The sequence below is a fragment of the Balaenoptera physalus genome, assembly GCF_965194825.1.
Source record: "Balaenoptera physalus genome assembly, chromosome: 2".
NCBI lineage: Eukaryota > Metazoa > Chordata > Mammalia > Artiodactyla > Balaenopteridae > Balaenoptera > Balaenoptera physalus.
Window position 1 is genome coordinate 142,725,859 of NC_138883.1, and position 20,853 is coordinate 142,746,711.

General features: G+C 57.4%; 1 protein-coding gene across 12 annotated transcripts; it reads right to left on the minus strand.

Moving 5' to 3' along the window:
* Positions 1–37: 37 nt before the first annotated feature.
* Positions 38–13,052, minus strand: FURIN (furin, paired basic amino acid cleaving enzyme). 12 transcript variants are annotated; one of them, XM_082448647.1, is made up of 18 exons: positions 12,134–12,447; positions 10,874–10,981; positions 9,998–10,120; positions 7,552–7,891; positions 7,074–7,172; positions 6,865–6,960; positions 6,415–6,543; positions 6,228–6,304; positions 5,845–5,933; positions 5,143–5,315; positions 4,485–4,697; positions 3,919–4,019; positions 3,694–3,797; positions 3,500–3,617; positions 3,209–3,388; positions 2,681–2,805; positions 2,473–2,583; positions 38–2,218 (listed from the first exon to the last, which is right to left on the minus strand). In XM_082448647.1, exons 4-18 carry the CDS (start codon positions 7,726–7,728, stop codon positions 1,623–1,625), a joined length of 2,388 nt encoding a protein of 795 aa, XP_082304773.1. In that variant the 5' UTR covers positions 7,729–7,891; positions 9,998–10,120; positions 10,874–10,981; positions 12,134–12,447; the 3' UTR covers positions 38–1,622. The 12 variants fall into 12 exon arrangements, with proteins under 12 accessions (XP_082304773.1, XP_082304771.1, XP_082304772.1 ...); XM_082448645.1 differs by having other exon boundaries at positions 9,952–10,120; XM_082448646.1 differs by lacking the exon at positions 10,874–10,981.
* Positions 13,053–20,853: the final 7,801 nt, after the last annotated feature.

Consider the following 20,853-nt stretch of genomic DNA (forward strand, 5'->3'; position numbering starts at 1 on the left):
GGTCCTGGGAAGAACATCACCACACTGGAGACCAGGCCTGGTTTGCATAGTCTGCATGTTTAATCACTTTAAAACCTCTAACATTATCTCGTGTCCATTAAATAGAACCAACAATGCTGGGCCTGTTTAAATTACAAGAAAAAAAAAAAATCACTGTGCACCAACCCAGTATCTTACAAAACCAGCTGGGCTGGCCACAAGGGTGGGGTGGGGGATGGGAGAGGTGGGGGCACCCCTGGGCAGGTGGCTGGGTGCCAGGAGGGGCTAGGGGAGAGAAAGAAAAGGGGGCTCCCAAACGGGAGGGGACTGATTGTCCTAATGGGAGGGGTACAAAAGGCACGTCAGAAGAGGGGGACTTGGGGGGCAGGACAGGTCAGTGCTTTCTCCACCAGGGCACAGTGTTGGAGGGGGGCTCAGTGCCACTGCCTGCCCACCCCTGGCACTTGGAGAACCAGTGACCCATGAGCCCTTGGCACGAGGAGCCCCATCTGAAATGGACGACAGCCTGCCCCTTCTACTGTACTCCTCCTTTCCTAGGGCCCGCCTGGCCTGGCCTGCCTCTTCAGGACCTGGGGCTCAGCTACTCCTCAGCAACACGCTGCAGACCCCCACACCTCAGGGCTAGGGCAGCCGGGGGGAACAGCAGGGTGGACAGTGGGTGTGGGAAGGTGGATGGTCCAGCTGCTACCCCCATTAAAAATACCAAAAAAAAAAAAAAAAAAAAAAAAAAAAAAGAAATCAGCATCTAAAGTGAAATAATCACAAAGTGAAAATATATCCTCAAACAGCCCCTGAGATCCCCACAGGGGAAAGCAGCATCGGGTGGGAGGCGGGAGAGGCCGGCTGGGCCACCGTCCCTCCCCACCACCCACCCAGGGGCTCCGGGACTGTGAGTGCCAACAGCCCAGGCAGCCCCGGGCTCAGAAAACAGGGACTTGGGCCCTGGCAGGAGGAGAGGGTGCCAGAGAGGGGAGGGTGGTCAGCACACCAGCACGGGGCCGGGCCAGTCTCGCTCAGCAGGCAGCCAGCTGTAGTGGAGGTGGGCAAAGGGACAAACACGTGTGCACACACGTGTGCACCCTGGAAGTGCCTGCCTTGCCTTGGTCCCTTCCCTTGCTTACTGCTTCCGCCCGAGGCTCACCAGAGGTGGGGGACAGGGTCAGGGATGCAAAAGCCCTTAGAGAGGTGGCCTCCTCCTTCAAATACCCCCTAGGCCAGCCTCCCTGCTGCCTGGATGGGGACCATTATTGCTTTAGAGGAACAGGGAACGGGCGAGAGCTGCAGCCCGGGTCAGGAATCCCGTAAGGGAAGGGCTGCCCCTCTTCACTCCGCAGGGAACTCTGGCTGGGGCCTGGAACTTGGAAAGCTGCCCTAAAGGTTTCACTCCTTTCTCCACACGCAGGCGTGCTGGGGGTGGGCAGAGGCCCTCCCCTGCTCCCCAGCTGGTCCTGGGGTCCCACCTCAGGCAGCCGGGGGGCCCAAGGGTAGGGTGGGAAGCCGTCTCTGCCTCTCTTGCCTCCCAGCTGGGGTCCAAACCCAGTCCCAAGATAAAAAAATACTTTGGTGAATTAAAAAGTGCCCCAGGAGGGGATGGGCTCGAAGGGGCGGGCAGTAGGCGCTCGTCAAAGGGCGCTCTGGTCTTTGATAAAGGCGGTCCTCTCGCCCCGGCCCTCGTCCTCTTCTGAGTCGGACGGGCACTCCTCCTGCCAGGCTTCGGGGGGCAGCCCCTTGTAGGAGATGAGGCCACGGTCCATGGTGTACACCTTCACCCCTCGGAAGCTGAAGCCCGAGCGCAGCTGCAGGACCAGGAAGACAGTGACGAAGACCAGCACGATGAAGGCGCAGCTGAGGCCAGCCACCACCTCGGGCAGGTGCGAGGGCAGCAGCCCCTCCCGCAGCCGCGGCTCTGCCTCCACCTCCGCGGGCGGCGGCTGAGGTGGCTGCTGCGGCTGCGGAGACTCACGGCTGCTCTGGCTTTGCCGGGAGCACGTCTGCTCCACAGGGTCCAGGGAGGAGTGGCTGGGGCAGCTGAGGCAGTCTGTGGGGGCTGGCCCCTGGCACGTGGCACACGAGGCGTGGCAGGGGGCACAGACGCTGGCCCGGATGATCTCCACGTCGTTCTCGGTGCTGTAGTGCGTGTCGAGGACTTGGGGAGCGAAGCCTGGAGGGCAGCGCTGGACACAGCTCTTCTGGTGCAGGGAGAAGCCTTCCTCGCACACTGCCGGCACGGGGCAGAAGGTGAGCGTCAGCCCAGCCGCCCATGGCTGTTGGGCCCTGAGCCCCACGACAGTGGCAGCCTGTGGACCTGCAGCCCCAGGCAGTCACCGCCGTCCCCAGGAGCTCCCACCCGCCCCAGGACTGTGGTCACCCTGGGGGTCCCAGCGTCCCTTCACACCCCTTTTCCTCCTTTAGGACAGGCGCCCTCTGTCCCCAGCCTCAGGTTCCCAAGCCCTCGCAGCACCCACGACTGACCCACACAGGCCTGGCTGGACGTGAGGGTCTTGCAGCCGATGCTCTCAGGAGGTGTGGGCAGCCCCTCGGGGGCCGTGCCGTACAGCACGAGGGTGAACTTGGTCAGTGTCCCTATTGAGGGGGGAGGCAAAAGTCAGAAGCCACGCCCGGCACCTCAGACTCTGCCAGCGCTCGTCCTCCATCCCCAGCCCTCGAGCACCCCCAATACCGTAGTTGTTTGCTTCGCTGGTGTTTTCAATCTCCAGGACCCACTCGCCAGAGGGGTCCTCGTCCCAGGAATGGGTCGTCATGAAGGCCCAATCGTTAAACCCGTCTGCAGAATAGTCGTGCGGCCTGGGGAGGAAGGTGCACGTAGCTGCCTGAGGCCTCTGGGGGATCCCAGCCAGGGGACACCGAGCCCACAGCACATGGACCACACACCCTCCCCCCAGTGCAGCATAACCCCGTTGGGCTGGAAATGCCTGCTGGGTGTTTCCCAGCAGGCCAAATGTTCTCAACCAGAAGATTCTGGAAATGTGCAAGGGTACTACGCATGGGAAGGCACACAGACATGGCATTTAATAGGCAGAATCAGGGATTCCTACAACATGGGACAGTCCCATAGGACAAAAACCATCCTTCCCAAAATGCCAACAGTGGAAAAGTATTTGGTGCCCTTCAGGGCTGTGTGAGTGAATGAATGAATGCATGTGGATGTGAGGGACAGGACAAGCTGGACAGAGGAGAGGGCAAGCACCTGGCGGCCAGCAGGGTGGAGCGGGTGCCCATGGGGCTGACCAGGTGGATGGCCAGGTCACCGCGGCGGTTGTAGGACAGGGTGAGCCGCGCCTGAGTGTGTTCCAGCCGCGTGATGTGGCTGGGCTCCCCCAGGCAGGCGGTCACAGTCTTCCGCACCTCCAGCCGCTTCCCGATGTCCCTGCACGGAGAGCACCGTGATGGTCTATCAGCCTGGCCCAGGGGGACCAGCGGGCACCCCTGCGCCCCTCAGGTCCCACCTGCCCCCTCCCAGCCAGGGTCCAGCCCTCACTTGGGCTCAGTGAGGATGTCGATGATGCACTTCCGCTGGGGGGTCACCGTCGTCCAGTTCTGGGCCAGAGCCACCATGGCACCTGCGTCCAGTAACCCGTAGCCATACGAATGGCTCACTGTGGGGCAGGGAAGGCGGGGTCAGTTGGGAGGCACACAGGGCCCCCGCAACCCCCAGTCCAGCCCTGTGCTCACCTTTGCGGCCCACACCATTGGTGGCCCAGTCGTTAGCATTGAGGTGCGCTGGCTTTGAGGTCTGTACCACCAGGTGCTGCATGTCCCGCCAGGTGAGGTTCTTACTGCAGAGGAAGGACGGAGAGGCTTGGGGGCTGTCTCTTCGGAGAGAAGCTGGAGACCAAGGGCTGCCTTGCAGGGGGCGCTGGTGGGGACAGGGTTGCGCCTCAGCCCCCACCCACTTACTTGGCCTCCAGGGTGAGAGCGATGATGCCCGCTGCCAAGGGGGCAGAGGCAGAGGTGCCTGTGTGAGACTCCGTACACTTCTGCCGCAGATCAGTGGTCACCTACCAGGAGGACAATGATGTTGGGCCTGTAATGGGGGGAGGGCACCAGAGGGGGGCCACCTGCCTGCCCTCCCTCTGCCCACAGGCCCTGACCACCATAAGCAGGAGTGGGGAGCCAGGGCCAAGAAACCTTGGTCCCACCTGCTGCCTTGCTAACTTGCTGTGGACAGGCTGATGCCTGGCCCTTTCCGGGCCTCAGTTTCCCGAGGAATGAGAGGATTGAACTAAAGGTTGGCGATCATTAAGAGCAACGCATGTTTTCAGGGAGAGTCTTCTCAGGGGCTTCACCGATGGCTCCAGAGTCCCCAACAGTCTTGGAGAGCTCCCTAGCCCCCATCCCATGACGCCTTAGCCACCACCACCCAGCCACGTGCGGGTGGAAGGCAGATGGGGTTGGAAAGGGGGCCCCGGGCAGAGCCAGCAAGCAGCCCCGTTTCCCCAGCCGCCACCCAGGGCAGGACTCACGATCTGCTTCTCGTTCTGGTTTCCACTGCTGTAGGTTGTGGCCAGCGTGGACGAGCAGGCCTCACTGTACCAGGGCACGTTGCCGGACTGCGTGGCGCTGCTGATGGACAGCGTGTAGATGCTGTTGGTGTAGCCGTCGCAGTTGCAGCTGTCATGTTCCCGGCCCCCGTTCCCAGAGGCCCAGACAAAGATGGAGCCCAGCCCCCCACGGCCCTGTGGACAGAGTGGGCTGGGGTCACTCGAGAACAGGACTTGGGGGAGGCCTGGCAGGAAGATGCTGCTCGAGACTGGGAAGGCTGGAGCATCCTTCTCGGGGGACTCTCTATCCAGCCCCTGTTCCCCTGGGAGACCCCTGGTGGATCTCATCCTTTTTTGCACAAAAAAGAGAGACACAGACCACCAACCAAAATGCTCAGAGTGGTGATTCCAAAGGGTGGAATTATGGGTAATTAGTATTTACTTTTCTCTTTTTTCCGTCCTTCCAGTTCCTTAACATTTTAGTAACATTTAATAAACAAACTTTGTGTAAATTAAAATTAAACACAAGAATAAATAAATAGGAACAGAAAAACACAAAGAAGTATGGAAAAGGTAGCGCCTAGTTTACCCCCCGAGGCTGGGCCTGGTTTCTAGGGCGGGGCCAGGACCCCCACCTCACCTGGCTGACCCCCCGGAAGAAGGCCTCCTCAGCAAGGCGGGCTGGCCCATCCACGGTCTTGCCGTCGTCCTCGGGGCCCCAACTGGCACTGTAGATGTGGATGTGGTTGGGATTCAGGCCCAGCGAGCGTGCCTCTACCGCATCTGTCACTTCACCGTCCAGCATGCGCACCCCTGGCCATGGAGGGGGGTGGGGAGAGGGATGCTGCGTGGGTCCAGCTGCCAGGAGCTCTCCCTGGAGCACACCCAGCCTTGCACCCAGAGGATGGGCAGGGGAGGGCAGAGGATGGTGCTGGGAAACCCTGAGCCCCTAACTCACTGGCCAGCCTCTGCCTTTCGAAGACAAGACGCAGGGGAAGAGGGGAGATCTCCCTGGGCCCCAACCACACATTCTGGACTAGGATGAGTTTCTGGGGTCCCAAAGGAGCATGGTGATCAAGGCCTGCCATGTAAGGACTCAGAGTGGACAGTGAGGATTTAGGGAGACTCCTGCTAAGAAACACTCCCTCTGCCCCACAGCACAGGGCCACCAGCACAGGTGGTTCAGCTTTTTGAGTTACTAAGAACCCTCTAAAGAAGAGCCATGTGGTCAAAAGGATCCACAGCGGGAAAGTGGCAGACACAGGCTAGATGGGAAGTGAATAGAGAAGAATCCCACTGGAAGGGTCCTCCCAAAGACCGGGTAGCCAAGGCCCACACCCACCTCCAATGCGGGCATTGTAGGCCACGCCTACACCACAGACACCGTTGTTGGCCACTGCAGCCACCTCGCCTGCACACCGTGTGCCATGCCTGCCGGGGCCAAGAGCACAGCATTAACAGTGGACAGAGCATGGTGGGTGCAGCCTGAGGAGCAGGAAGGGCCACATGCATGCCCCTCTTCCTTTGCTGTCCCACATCTGTACACAGACCACACCCCCCCCCGCTCCTCTTGGCCTATGGCCACCTCCACGCAGACCGAACCTTCCCTCAGAGCCCCAGCTAGACCAGGACTATGGAAAAGACTTCAGCCTCTCGGGAAGGGCACATCTGCTTCCTCAGTGGAAAACAGAAGGGAAGCAGAGGCCAGGGACCCGCAATTCTTACCTGTTGTCATTCATCTGCGTGTACCGAGGCTGGGGGTCAGGGTCCTGGTCATTGACATCGAAGCTGGCCCCAGGATCCTGGAAAGGACATGGCCATCATCAGGGTCAGCCTGAACACACCGGCAGAACAGGACCATCCCTAGACTCCCCTCGCCAGGGATGGCTGCCTCCCTCCCCAACCTCCTCACATAATTGCCTGCCAAGTCCGGGTGGTTCTTCTCGATGCCATCGTCCAGAATGGAGACCACGATGCCACGCCCCGTGTAGCCCTGGGCCCAGGCCTCCTTCACGTTCAGGTCCCGCTGGGTGACACCAGACTGCAGAGACACCCACCCCCGTCACCCAGCACTTACGAGATGTGGTTGCTGGGTGAGGTTACGGGAACCTTGGAGAATCCCTTTGCCACCCCCAAAAGCTCCTTCTCCACCCGCCCCTGCTCCTCAAATGCCACCACTGGTTGTCTGGGCTCATGGAATTATAAAGAACTCTGGGAGGGCACTCCCCAGGCCTCAGCAGGATGGGCTGGAGTAAGATTACTCAGCAGACAGAGGAAGACTGACAGGAGGCCTCGAAGTCGGCCTCACCCACTCACGGGACCCCTCAGTGGATGGATGGATGCAGCCAGGGAGGCAACGTACCAGGTACCACTGCTGGGGAAACTTGGGGTCCGTGGGCTCCTGGTACACGTCCCGTTTGGTCCGTCGCTTTGCCACCTGCTGCTCCAGCCACTGTACCTGTGAGGGAGTGAGGGAGAGATGGTGTGGGTGGAGGAGTGGGGAGGGAGAGCAAGGCCTCCTGAGAACTGAAAGGGAAGGGTGGCAGCAGGAGGGGCTGGGGCCGCACTCACTTGAGGTTCCCGCTGCAGCCGGCTGTGCCGCGGGCGGTGAGGTGACAGGGACCGCTTTGTCACCGCTCGATGCCAGAAGTGGTAATAGTCGCCGAAGATCTACAACAGAGCAGGGAGACTGAGCTGGGCTTTCCATCTGCCAGTCCTCATGGAGGCGGGGGATGGGGGTGGACAACCGGCTGCAAGGGGAGGCTCACCACGGCAGGGGGTGGTGGGCATCTGCTCCCCGCCCAGGACCCCACAAGGAGGTGCAGCGGGCTGAGGGGGACTCACCCCCCTGGGATACACCGGTCCACTGAGCAACCTAGGCTAGAAGCCCAAGGGCAGGACAAGCCACCCATAACATGCCTACTACCCAGATGCCCCTGAGAAGACAAGCCCCAGAGTTCCTGCTCTGGGTGCCGGAACCCCTGCCCTCGTTGGCCCCACCCCCTGGCGATGTCCTATGCCTCAGCCAGCAGGAGGGAAGAACACCTACCTGGCCCAGGTTGAGGAAGCCATGCTTGCGTGCCACACTGTCAGCCACGGCTGGGCCTCCAGGAATGCACACGGCCCAGGTGTTGGTGAAGACCTTCTGGCCACGGACATCGGCCGCCAGCAGGACCAAGGCTCCTGCTGCTGCTACCACCCATAGCAACCAGGGCCTCAGCTCCATGGGGGGGACAGGTCGCCGGGACCCCGGAGCCCCCGTCTCCTTGGCCTGGTCACAGGGCCTCGGCTCCCGCGTGCCTGCTCACTGACTGTGGCCCGGGGCTGACTGGCGGGGGCATGGGACCGAGACGGGCAGGACTGCACGGGGAGGATGAGGGCTGCCGGCTCTGAGAGGAACAAGGGAGGAGAAGAGGGAGAGTCAGTCGCTCCCCAGCCACGCACTAAAGCTGCCTTCCCACCCCACGGCTCACTCCAGGCCTGAAAGGGGCTCTGGGGGGGAGGGGTGAAAATCCAGCCCCCCAAGGTGAGCCGGATAGATGGACAGAAGGACCGCCTCCACACGCAAGAATACGGAAGTGGGATGAAGAGGACCAAGGCTTGAGTCGCTCAAAATTAGAAGCAACAACTGAATAAATGCTTGCCAGAATTGAAGTCAAAAAGGTGGGCTAGGGACTTCCCTGGTGGCGCAGTGGTTAAGAATCCTCCTGCCAATGCAGGGGACACGGGTTCGAGCCCTGGTCCGGGAAGATCCCACATGCCGTAGAGCAACTAAGCCCGTGCGCCACAACTACTGAGCCTGCGCTCTAGAGCCCGCGAACCACAGCTACTGAGCCCGCGTGTCACAACTACTGCAGCCCATGCACCTAGAACCCGTGCTCTGCAACAAGAGAAGCCACTGCAATGAGAATCCCGCACACCGCAACGAAGAGCAGCCCCTGCTCGCCACAACTAGAGAAAGCCCATGCGCAGCAACAAAGACCCAATGCAGCCAAATATAAATTAATTAATTAATTAAAAAAAAAAAAAAAAAGGTGGGTTATAGGGACTTCCCTGGTGGCACAGTGGTTAAGAACCCACCTGCCACTGCAGGGGACAGGGGTTCAAGCCCTGGTCAGGTAAGATCCCACATGCCATGGAGCAACTAAGCCCGTGGGCCACAAGTACTGAGCCCTTGTGCCACAACTACTGAAGCTTCCACTCCTAGAGCCCGGGCTCCACAACAAGAGAAGCCACCGTAACGAGAAGCCCTCGCACCACAACGAAGAGTAACCCCCGCTCGCCACAACTAGAGAAAGCCTGCGCACAGCAACGAAGACCCAACGCAGACAAAAATTAATTAATTAATTATTTTTTAAAAAGGTGGGTTATAAAGCAGTAGGTACCTATAATCCCGTTTTGTTTTTAAAAAACTATTTATACGTGTATATTTATATAAAACCACAAAACATAATCTGGAAGGACACATGCTAACAATGGTTCTCTCAAGGTGGTGAGAATTATGAGTAATTGTTATTTTCTTTTGTGTCATGTATATTTTCCAAATTACCCAGGTATATTTTATAAAGGAATAAAATGTTAGCTTTTTAAAGTTTTTTAATGGGCGGTGTCTACACAGCTCACTAGGGCTTCCTAGTTCAGCAAAGCAGACCCAGCCATAGGGAGTTACCTGCAAAGACCCACAGCCCCTGGCAAGAAAGAGTGGGTAACCTAAGGTGGGATGGGGGCTTTGGGGGCTGAGCACGGGGAGGGGGGATCGCAGTGGCTTCACCCTCCCTCTTCGGCCCAGACCATCAGCAAAGTCAGGGGCTCAGGCTCTTTTTTTACACAGTTTCCTGGGAAACGCTGGGGCCACCCAGCCCTGGCCTGCAGGCCTCCAGCAGCCCCCTCGGTCGCTCCACACCCACCAGCCTTGCGTAATCTGAGCCCGGGCAGCCAGGGCAAACACTGGCTGCTGAGCCAGGAGCGCCAAGGTGAAGCTGAATCAATAGTCCGAGTGTTGTTTTTCCTCCTTCAGCAAACAGACAGCAGGACCTCTCTGCCTGGGGCCACATAACTGTCCCCACATAGGGCCCCTGGCTAGCCAGAAGCCAAGCCCCTGGGGTGGGGAGAAGCTGGGGGAGGTCCCGGTGGGGCTGCCGGAGGTGTCCCGCCTCAGTGCCAAGCTTGTTGAGCACAGCGCCTGCCCACACGGCCCCGGATGCCCCCACCACTCCCAGGGCCCAGCCCCAAAGGAGGCCACTCTGCTGGACGGCAAAATGAAGCTCCCCATCTCACCCGGGCCCCGGAGAGCTGGACAGGCGGGCTCACCACTGGGAACACTCCTTTTCCAGAGACTGCCCTCAGCCACAGTCAGCCTCCCTGCCTGCTCCTGCTGCAGTCCCACCCTGCAGGCTGGAGAGACTCAACACACAATTCCTGGAGTATTTTCAGTTTACACCAAAATAACCTGACAGCTGATGGCAGGAGGCATCCACAATGCAGCTCCTCCTCACCCTGGATGGGCAGAGTCCATAGGGTTCCCGGACAGGCCTGGAAGCCACAGCCCCATGATGCCTTGGGTGACCAAGTTCCGGAAAGCTGGTCTGAGCAATGGCTGGGCAGCCAGACATCCAGCCCTAGGGGGTGAAGGAAATCCAAGCCCCTCATTTAACAGAGGATATGGAGCCCTAGGGGCAGAGCCAGATAGAAACAAGCCCTCTTCTCCCCTTCCTGCCACAAGAGCGGCCTCTTGGTTCCAGATGTCAAGAAAGGCCATCTCCTGACCACAGTGCTGTGAGCCGTACTGGAACTCCCAAATCAAGACTGGGTTCATCTGCGTCCAGCCCAAGTTCTGGGACATTGTGGATGGAGCTGCAGCTGCTTGGTGGTAAAGGTGATTAACTACTTAATTACCTTGCAGCACCCAAAAAGAAAGCGGGCTTCAGGCACAACCAAACAATCCCCCAAGAAAGGACCAGCCTTTGTCTGCTCAGCATCCCCAGCCACGGTGAGCCGTAGATATGGCTTCCACAGAGCCTGAAGCCTCCAGACAGCCCTGCCTCAGCATCCTGGAGGGAGGGAGGGATGGAGGGAGGGAGGACCCCCTCCCAAAAGAGCAGGCGCTGAGAACAATGAATGAATGGGCTTCTCCCCACCCCCATCCCAGACTCTGACTCACCCTCTGAGTCCCAGTTCGGCTCAAACCCGGAGGCTTGCTGTATTTCCAGCCTCCTGTGAAGCCCTCTCACATGGGAGTCAGCTCCAGGCTGTGGCCACAGAGAGACCTGTGGGTGCTCTTCGTGGCTGTGTTCTAGGCCAAAGCCCTTTTCTCCAGTCCCAGGAACCTCCTGACACAGACACCCACTCTGAGGCAGCCAAACTGAACCTACCCCAGGTCCAGCTGCTGTTTCCCAGGCACTGGGGGTCTGGCGTGGACAGGGCTGCCTGGGAAACCTGGTCCCGTCTCTCTTTCCAGCAAAGAAACACCAAGCCAGGTCCTGTAACAGGCACTGAAGGCTGTGCTGAAATTCTGAATTCCTATCTTTACTCAACTCATTTGCTATGTGATCTTAAGTCACTTCCTCTCTCTGGGCCTCAGTTTCCTAGATGGTAAAACTCCTAGACCAGAGGTTTTCAAACTTTTTTTTAAAGACACAGAATCTTTAAAAAATCAAATCTTATGTGGAAGCCCAGTATAGGAAATTGTAAAACTTGGGCCACTCTGGTTGAAACGGGTCACGCTTGGCTACTCTCCTATGCTGTGCCCACACCTGGCCAGCAGCTGCCCAGCCCTCACTAGGCCACATCACCTGGGTTCCCCTCCCACTTCCCAAGTCAGAAAGAATTCTGACACCCTCCGGTGGAGGAGGGTCTGCACCCCCAGGGGCAAAGGGCTAGGGGATGGCGGGGAAAGCAGGTACTGACCTGACAAGTGACTGCTGTAAGACCTGTCTGGCAAGCAGGCCGCCCCTCAGTCCAGCCACCCCACGGGGGCAGCAGGGGTCTCGGCCAGGCCTCCGCGGGAGGCAGCCCCGGAACCTACCTGAGCCAGCCTCCCAGCGCCCGCGGATCCCGCACCTGAGTGTCTCGCCGCTCAGGTGTGCGGGCGGGGACGAGGCCCGGGCCGTGAATAATCCCCTCCGCCTCGCGAACAGCCGCTCCTCCCCTCCCCCGGCGGGAGCGCAGGCCCTCCCCAGCCGCGGAGTGGGCGAGCCGGCGGCGGCCCCCGAAGGACTGCGGGGAGGCGGGAGCACCCGGCGCCTCTGGAATTCTCTCGCCATCCCGCCCCCAGCGGGGGCCCCGCTGGCGCTTCCTGAGGTCAGAGGGCTCGCCCCGGCCCCAAGCGGAAAAGTACCGGCACCTACAAGGGCTGGGAGCCGAGCCGGGCCCGACGCTCTCAGGTGGGCTGCGGGGCGCCCTTCCTGCTCCCCACGGCTTCACCCTCGGGGCCGGCCCGGGGGCCAGTTTCGAAAGCCGGGCGGGCAGCCGGGCCCGGGCTGCCTCCGCGCCAGCGACCCCGACCCTCCCCCGCCTGGGCGCCCGGGCCGCGGAGCCCGCTCCTCCGGCAGAGCGGCCCAGTCCGACCGGCTCTCCTCGGGCCCGGCTCCCGGCGCGCTGCCTCCACCGGGCCCCGCGCCCTCGCCGCTTACCCTAGGGAGCGCGGGCGGGGAAACTTTTCCAGGCGAGCGCCGCGGCGGCTCGGGCGCCCCTCGGCCGAGCGGAGAGCCCGGCGGCGGGGCCTGGGCTCGACGCGGTCCCCGCGCCCGGCAGCAGCGTCACCGCGCGGAGGCGGGGAGGAGCGGCGGCGCGGCCTCGGCCGGGCCGGCGACCAGGGCAGGGCTCGGCCTCGGCCTCGGCTCCGGCTCCGGCTCCGGCACGGGCGGGGGCAGCGGCCGGGCCGCGGCGGCGGCGCGGCTTGTTTACTCGGGCCGCTGTCAGCGGCTGCGGCGGCCGGGGCTCCTCCTCCTCCGCCGCCGCGCCCCCTCCCCCTCGCGGCGCCACCTCCGCGCTCCCCAGCAGCCGCCGCAGCGGTCCCGCCGCCCTGGCCCGCCGCGCCGCCCATGCCGCCCGGCCCCGGGCCCGCGTTCGGAGCGGGAGAGCCGCAGCCCCCGAGCTCCGGCCTTGCGGGGCGCCCGCTGCCTCCGGCTCACGGTCGGGGCAGGTAGGAAGTGGGGCCAGCGATCCCAAAGCCCTCGCGGCCGCCCGGCGCGTCGCCCAGGCCCCACTGCCCGCACCCCCGCCCCGGGCTCGGCTCTTCGTGCCGCGAGCTCCCCGGGCCGGCGGCCGAGGAGACCCGAATTCGGAACCCCCGGCAGGGGTTGGGAAGGGCTCGAGGCGTCACTCCGAGCCCAGTCTCGGCCGGATTCTGGGGAAGCTGGCCTTCTTCTCCCCCCACTTCCCCACTCCTAAGCCACGAGTTTGGGCACGACCGAGTTAAGTGCCCTGGGATGACGCACCTGGGGTACCCCATCTGAGGTCGGGCTTCACCGCGCCTGGGCAAACCTCCTCGTGGCCTGCAGTTAGAGGACTCACGATTTTATTTGCATTTATATAGACAGGTGGATAAGCAGAACAAGTAGCCCATCCCCTTTTAATTTTTTTAAAACTTTTTTTTTTTTTAACTCCAACCGCCTGCCAGGCACCAGGCCAATCACTTTATATTATCTCCTTCTCATGTACATTATTTAATCTACATAATCCTTTCAGGCTGACATTATTAATCCCATTTTACAGATAAGGAAACTGAGGCGCACAAGGTTTAAATAATTTGCCCAAGATACCACAACTAGCAGGCCTCAGAGCCTGGAAGAGATCTAGGGCTTTGGCAGAGCCTGAATCTGAGCTACTTGCAATATACCAGCCGGCTCCTCTCCCTCCCTGGGTCCCTGCCCTAGAAAACGTCTGTGCTACTTGGCCGAGGCCACCACTGCTTGAGCTGAGAGAGAAAAGAGGGGAAATGTGGCCAAAAGCTCCCCAGGCTGGGTTATTCCAAGGTCGCAGAGCAGTCTCTGCCCATCCTTTCCTGCTCGCTTTGAGATAACCTGGCAGAACAATATTATCCTGTGATCTCTTCAACACCGGTTTGGGGATAATGACAAAAACGAGCACCGAACACTGCAGAGCATGTTCTCTGAGCCAGGAGTAGTTCTCAGCTCTTTCCGTGTGTTAACTTATTTCATCCTTACCACAAACCCTGTAAGGTGGATACAATTTTCCTTTAGGGATCTTTCATGTATCACTATCTACAGAGGAGGAAACTGAGGCCCAGAGAAGTTAAGTAACATTCGTAAAGTAACTCACTAGGTGACAAGTCAACCAGCAAACCTGCGTTTGAAACCCTGCAGTACTAATTTACACTATGCCACCTTAGACAAGTTACTTAATTCTCAGAGCCTCAATTTACCCCTCTGTAAAATGGAGATAATATTCAACTAGTGGGATAAGGTACTGTTTGGGCACCTGTACAAACAGTGCAAAAACCGGAAACTCAGGGAAGAATGTGCAGTGCTAAAAGTTGAGCCGGGAGATAAGTCCAGTTGGCCCCCTCTTGGAATGGGAACTGCCCCCCACAGGGAGCAAAGACTCCTAGGGGCCACCCTGGGGTGGCTCCAACTAGCAGCACCAGCCACAGTTGGGAAAACAATACTTCTTCAGTCAGACCTAGGCAGGAAGTGAGTCACGGTTCTTCCTAAGTCTGTGAGCAAGAGATCCCTATTGAGGGGAAATGGGGACAGGGCTGGTCCCATCTAGCCTCAGAGTCCCCCAGTGCCCTTCCCCCTTGTCTGACTTACAAGAAAGGTAAACCCGGAAAGAAAGCAATCCTGTCTGCCTCTAGGTGCCCCACCCATCCTGGAGGCCGGCCCCAGGGGAGCCGAAGTGGGTCTGAGGAGGAGGAGGGGCTAGCCCTGTCTCAGGCGGCTGCCACCCAGCAGAGGCACTGGAGCTTCCCAGTTTCTCCCGACAGCCGGCCCCTCCAATCCTGCCTTTGGCATAAGGAGAATTCTTTCAACTGTTGCTCAGAAGTGCATCACTGAGGGAAGGAGAGAGGAGAGGACCGAGAGAGTAAGCCCCTGCCCCGGAGGATCTCCACCTTAGTCTTGCTCCTATTTTAGGGTTTCACATACAACTGTATTTTACAACGATTTGGTTGTTTAAAAGAATGTGGAGGGGGGCTTCCCTGGTGGCGCAGTGGTTGAGAATCTGCCTGCCAGTGCAGGGGACACGGGTTCGAGCCCTGGTCTGGGAAGATCCCACATGCCACGGAGCAACTAGGCCTGTGAGCCACAACTACTGAGCCTGCGCGTCTGGAGCCTGTGCTCGGCAACGAGAGGCCGCGATAGTGAGAGGCCTGTGCACCACGATGAAGAGTGGCCCCCACTTGCCGCAACTAGAGAAAGCCCTCGCACAGAAACGAAGACCCAACACAGCCAAAAATAAATAATAAATAAATAACAAATAAATTAAAAAAAAAAAAAAAGAATGTGGAGGGAATTCCCAGGTGGTCCAGTGGTTAAGACTCTGTGCTTCCACTGCAGGGGGCAAGGGTTCAATCCTTGGTCAGGGAGCTAAGATCCCTCATGCCATGCAGCGTGGCCAAAAACAACCCCAAAAAGAAAAAAAGAATGTGGAAGACACCTCCTTGCGAAAAGCCCTCTGGAGAGAATCCCAGCTTGCCACAGCTGGTGACTGCTAGCCAAATTCTTTTTCTCCTGGAACAAGTCCTGTGGGCAGGTTTTGTTCTCTTTATCACTCCCAACAATTTGTCTGAGGCCTTAAAAGCCAGAAGGAGCTCAACTGCCTGCAGAGCCCAGGTCCACTGACTTGGGGCCCTAAGAGCCCAGGGCCCTCTGGATCACAGTTATCCGTTTTACACAGCAGTTAATAGGACAGGGGGCACCACGTGACAGAAGTCTGGCAACAGGGTGGGGGGCGACCTATGGGGTGGAGCAGGGCCTGATGGGTAAGGGCTGAGGGAGGAAGGGGCTGTGACCAGTTCCCACCTTCCCAGCAGGGGGCCGGAGGAGCCGTCCAGCCAGCCAGGCCTCTCTTTATCCTTGGATTTGGGGCTAACCTGGGAGACTCCCAAGAGCAACCGTTGTCCTATGGTAAAATCCACCCAGTCACCCTTACCTCAGGCACTCCCACTGTCCCCTTGGAGTGCTCCGGGGGTCCCTTTCTCTCAAAATCTCTGCCCCACTCTCAGGCACCTCAAACAAAGCCTTTGCAGCAGCACCCACACCTGGGCTTTTTCTTTTCTCTCTTTTTTTTTTTTTTTTTGGCTGCACCACTCGGCATGCAGGATCTTAGTTCCCGACCAGGGATCGAACCCACGACCCCTGCAGTGGAAGTGCGGAGTCTTAACCACTGGACCGCCAGGGAAGTCCCCCGACACCTGGTTTTAATCAAAATGTCTGCACCACATCCACACATACATAGAAGAGCAGACAACAAAATTTAATTGGTATTTTCTCTAAAAAGGTGGGGATTTGAGAGCTTTTTGTTGTCTTCTTTTTGCTTACCTGCATTTTCAGGAATTTCTACAATAACTTTTAGAATAAGATAATTAAAATTTTAAGTCATGCAAAACTGAATAAAGCATGCCCATCCTTCACCATCTAGCTCCAGAACACCTGGGGTCCCTCCTGAACGCTGCTGGGGCAACAGTCAGCCTCCTCCTATCCCATCACTGGGCAGGGCCCTTCCAGTTCTGGCTAAACCACTTTGGGAAAACCTCCTTTATAGGACAGGCAAACAGGGTGTCTGTGTGGGTGGGGGGAGGAGCTAGAAGTGATGTGGTGGTGATGTATCTGGTCACGCTGGGACACGATTGCAGCACGGTCAGCCCTTCTCATGTTCCCAATTACTGGGCTAGCTCCGCACTTACCTTTTACCTGCTGGCTCTGCTGCCTCCCCAAGTCACTGGTCGGCTTAATGGCTGGTTCCCTTCTGCTGGCTCTGTGTCTTTTGCCTTGCCTTCAGTGCCCAGGCAGTGCTACCCACAATTGGGCACCAAATAGGTGCTTTGTGTGCACTCTAGTCTGGCAGACATTCATTGAGCACCTGCTGAATGCCTGGCCCTGGGACCTCAAGCTGAGTCCCTTAGAACTTGTCCTCAGGAAGCCAGTGACCACCTCTGGGAGACTTAGGAGGTACCTGAGACATGACAGTATCTTCCTGAAGCTTCACCCTCCCTTCTGGCCTTGCAGTTCCAACAAGCTCTGCCCTTCCTTCTCCCTCTTGATACAAAAAAGTAAAACAGTCAGTTAACGACTTCTTGTTGAATTTTCCTATCAGTTTTGTTACTGGAACAGGGTTTTGCAACCTCACACTATTGACATCTTGGGCCAGGTTATTCTTGTTCTGGGAACTGTCCCTTGCATGGTAGGATGTTTAGCAACATCCCTGGTCTCTAAACACTAGGGGCCAGTCGCACCCCACCCCCATTATGACAACCAAAAGTGTCCCCAGACATTGCCGAACATCCCCTGGAGGGGGCGTGTAAAGTTGCCCCCGGCTGAGAACCACTGGTCCAGAGTGAGGACTGGGAGTGGTGCGGGAGACGGTTTGTGTGCCAGGGTTCCAGGCATCAGGGGTTGTCTGCTGGGAAATATGCGCTGAGACAGCAGGCAGCAAGGGAGAAAATTCCCAAACCCCAAACCGCCTGGCATGGCAATGCAACAAATGGGGCCATTTAGTGTTCAGGGCAAACGATCTTATGTATCTCCACGACACCTGAGGACATCGCTCTCAGGAACGTTAATGATAATGCTGAATTGAGGAAAGGAACAATCACGTTGATCACACTCTGTTTACTGAGGTGGGGAAGTGGGTGAGCCAGCTTCGCATTAAATATGTATTTAGAAAGCAGATCAGCGGTGGCTGGGGGCAGAGGGGCGGGGCAGGAGGAGACTTTGGGGAGTGATGGATAGGTTCGCTATCCTGATTGTGGTGATGATTCCATGGGTACACACAAATGTCAAAATGGATCAAGTTGTACGTTTTAAATATGTGCAGTTTATAGCGTGTCAATTATATGTCAATAAAGCTGTTTTTAAAATGTATTTCATTGTTTAACATTTTAGTGCTTGAAAGGCATTATTTTGGAAATTTACTAACATAAAGTAGCCATTTCTTGACTGTGCCAGATGAATGGGGGGAGGGGTGGCGGTCACTGCAGTACTTAAAAAGGAAACAGCAAAAAAGAAAATGATCACGGGCCTTAAGGCTGACCTAAGGAAGGAGGAAAAGGGATGCCGAGAACATTCAGCTCCGACGTCTTTCGATGAAGCCAGCGAGAGCCTGTCCGCTGGTTTAGAGGAAACACTGGAGAGTTTTTCCATTGGATGATGCTATCAAACCAACGTGTCTGGAACGGTATTATCAGGGGCTTGGGGGAAAAAAAACCAAATGTACTGCTGGCTGCCAGGAAAGGAACAGATGAATCTGGAAATTACAGGCTCCTCCACTACCATTAATCCCTAAAACAAACACTGCTGGGGGAAAAGCCAGTTAATACCTGGAGGAGGGCGGGTGCTATCCCTCAGTGGGGCTGGTACAGCTGGGGAGCGGAGAGCCTTTATAGGAGCAGGGTGCACGGGAAAGTTGCCAGAATCGACTGTGCCCAGGGGGGTGCACTCAGCAGGGAGGGGTGCCAAGATGCCCAGCAGGAGACCTGGGGGCGGCCAACAATGAGGGGCGTCTCGCGGACAGTTCAAGTGCTTTTTAGCTGATGGAGACCTCCACCGAGGGTCTCAGAAGTCTGGAGCAAGGAAGGGGAGCAAGGAGAGGCCTAGCATGGGGATGTGTGACAATAAAAATCTGTTTGTGGAGAGTTGACTGTGCACCAGGCATTTCAATCATTCCTTCCTCAGATATTGACTGGGTGTGGTGCGGGACCTCCTCCAGTGCTCCAGTTGTGAGGGAAGTCCAGACAGCAGGTAACTAAGCCAGTTTATAAGAGAAGTTCAGATCCTGGTAAGTACTCTGGAACAAAAATAACAGAGGGTGGTGTAGTAGTGCCTGGGAGAGGGGAGGGTACTGTCCCTGGGATGGTCAGGGAAGGCCTCTCTGAGGAGGTGATATTTGAGCAGAGGCTTAAGCAAGAGACAAAGGAGTGAAGATCTGGAGAGAGGGAGTCCCAGGCAGTGAGCAGAGGAAACCAGGGTGCATAGGCCTGGTGTGTGAGCTTGTGCACTTGGAGAGCAGACACTTCTCCGGAGCGCCGTGGGAGAGGGTGACAGTGGGAAGAGATGGGATGAGAGGGGTAGGCAAGGCTAGACCATGCAGCATCTGGCAGGCTGGGCTGGATGCTGAATTGAACAATGGACAGTTTGGAGGAATTTTACTAATTTGGGCCTTTTCAAAGGCCCCTCTGACTACCATGGGGAGAAGACACGTCATGGGGGGTGAGGGTAAGAGTGGGAGCCCCACGACTATTCTATGCAGGAGGCACCATTTGTGACCCTCCCATGTTACATGTGGGGTGAGGGGTCTGGCTTGGGGATGTCGGGGTGACTCTCATAACCCACTAAGTGGGTCTGTGGGCTCCTGAGCAGGGAGCAGGCCTGGGAAGGATGGACGGGAGCCATGCCACTTGTCTGCCCTGGGAAGGCAGAGCCTCCTCAGGCCAAGAGCTGGCCAGGGCACCCAGGCCTGGGGCCCCACTGCCCAACCGCTTGGGTGGGTTCAGGTGCTTCTCCCTAAATCACATCCCTGTCAGCATCTTTAGCTTCAGACTTGGCAAAAAGGGATTGATTGCCCTGAGTTAACAGTAAAACTCCCAGAGCACTCACTGCTCATTCCCTAGCAGGCACCCTGCTATGTGCTTTCCTCTCATTGCCCCCTTTACTTCTCATAGCAACCCTGAGCCAGGCACCATTGTTATTCCCATTTTACAGATGAGGAAACTGAGGCCTTGAGAGCCTGCTTGGAGTCACAGGAAGAGGAAGATCCAGGATTTGAACCTGGGGAACACACAAACTTAAACCACTCAGCTTTCTGCCTCTAGAAGAGGGTGAACAAGGGCTGAATCAGATGCCGATTCCTGAGGCACCGTGATGTGGTGGCTCAGCTGTGATTCACCTTTTACTTTTTCTTGGACAAGGCTTGCTCACCTGCACTCTCCCAGTCATAATGTTGATGTTTCTATAGGGTGTGTGCTGCAGAACCACAGAGCTGCCCTTCCCCCCATCCAGTGTGCTGTTACCAGCCCAGCCCTGGGCTCAGATCCAGCCCTGACACTTGCTTGAATGCTACCCCCAATCCCTGGGCAAATTACTTAACCTCTTAGGGCCTCAGTTTCCTCATCTGTAAACTGGGGTAAAAAATATCCAGCCCATCAGGTGATACCTGTAAAGTACTCACTCAGCACAGCGTCTGGTCCGCAGTGGTAGCTACTATGATTAAATTACACCCTCCTTCTTTCTGAGGCAGGCACACTCTTCCAGTGGGCTGGCTGTGGAGGCTTCTGACTCTTCTGCATTGGTCCAAACCCAGGCGTTCGTGGATGAAATCTCTGCCCTCCCTGTGGCCCTTCTTTGGTGCTGTTAGGTGATTTCTTTTTTTTCCTAGGAGGAGAGCGGCCAGTCTCCTTGCATTGCTGCTGTGCTGAAAGCAGCCTTTGGTGTGGCCTGGTCCCTGGGTGACACATGAGGTGCCTTGTAACCATTTTGCAAGCTGCCTGCTCCTTTGAGGTCAGAGGTCAGCAGACCGTCCTCTGAGGCAGTGCTTCCCGACATGTTCACATCATGACGTGCAGAAAGTGTGGGCAGCCGCTGGGGCAAAGGGACCAGGCTGATTGAGGCTGGTGGGGTCTTGGTGGCAGCTGCCACCCCACACCCCAATGCCTGCTTGGGGACTGGAGGCTCTAGAACCAATTTCAGGAACAGGAGCGGGCAGTGCTCGCTAAGGGGTGCCTGGCGGTCAGGCCATGTCACTGCCAAGTCCTCTCATAGAGTCCTGGGCAGGGCCAGTCTTCTTAGTTCCCTGACCAGGGATGGAACCTGTGACCCCTGCAGTGGAAGCGAACAGTCTTAACCACTGAACCGCGAGGGAAGTCCCGCAATAGGGCTCTTTATCACTGACATGGTCTCAAATCTGAGTCCTGTACATTCCCTTCATGGGAAAGAGACCCCTGCAGCCTCCCCAATGCTGATTGAGGTGTAAATTATTTTTGTTTTATTAGGTATACTCCTTATAGTTGTCATGCAGTCATCAGGCCAAAATGATTCAAAGGTCAAAACTATACAGAAAAATACACATAAAGCAATCTTGCTCATACTTCTGCCCCTTCTGTGCAGCCCCCTTCCACACTTGAGTACCAATTTTAAAAAAATAATTAATTTATTAATTTATTTTGGCTGTGCCGGGT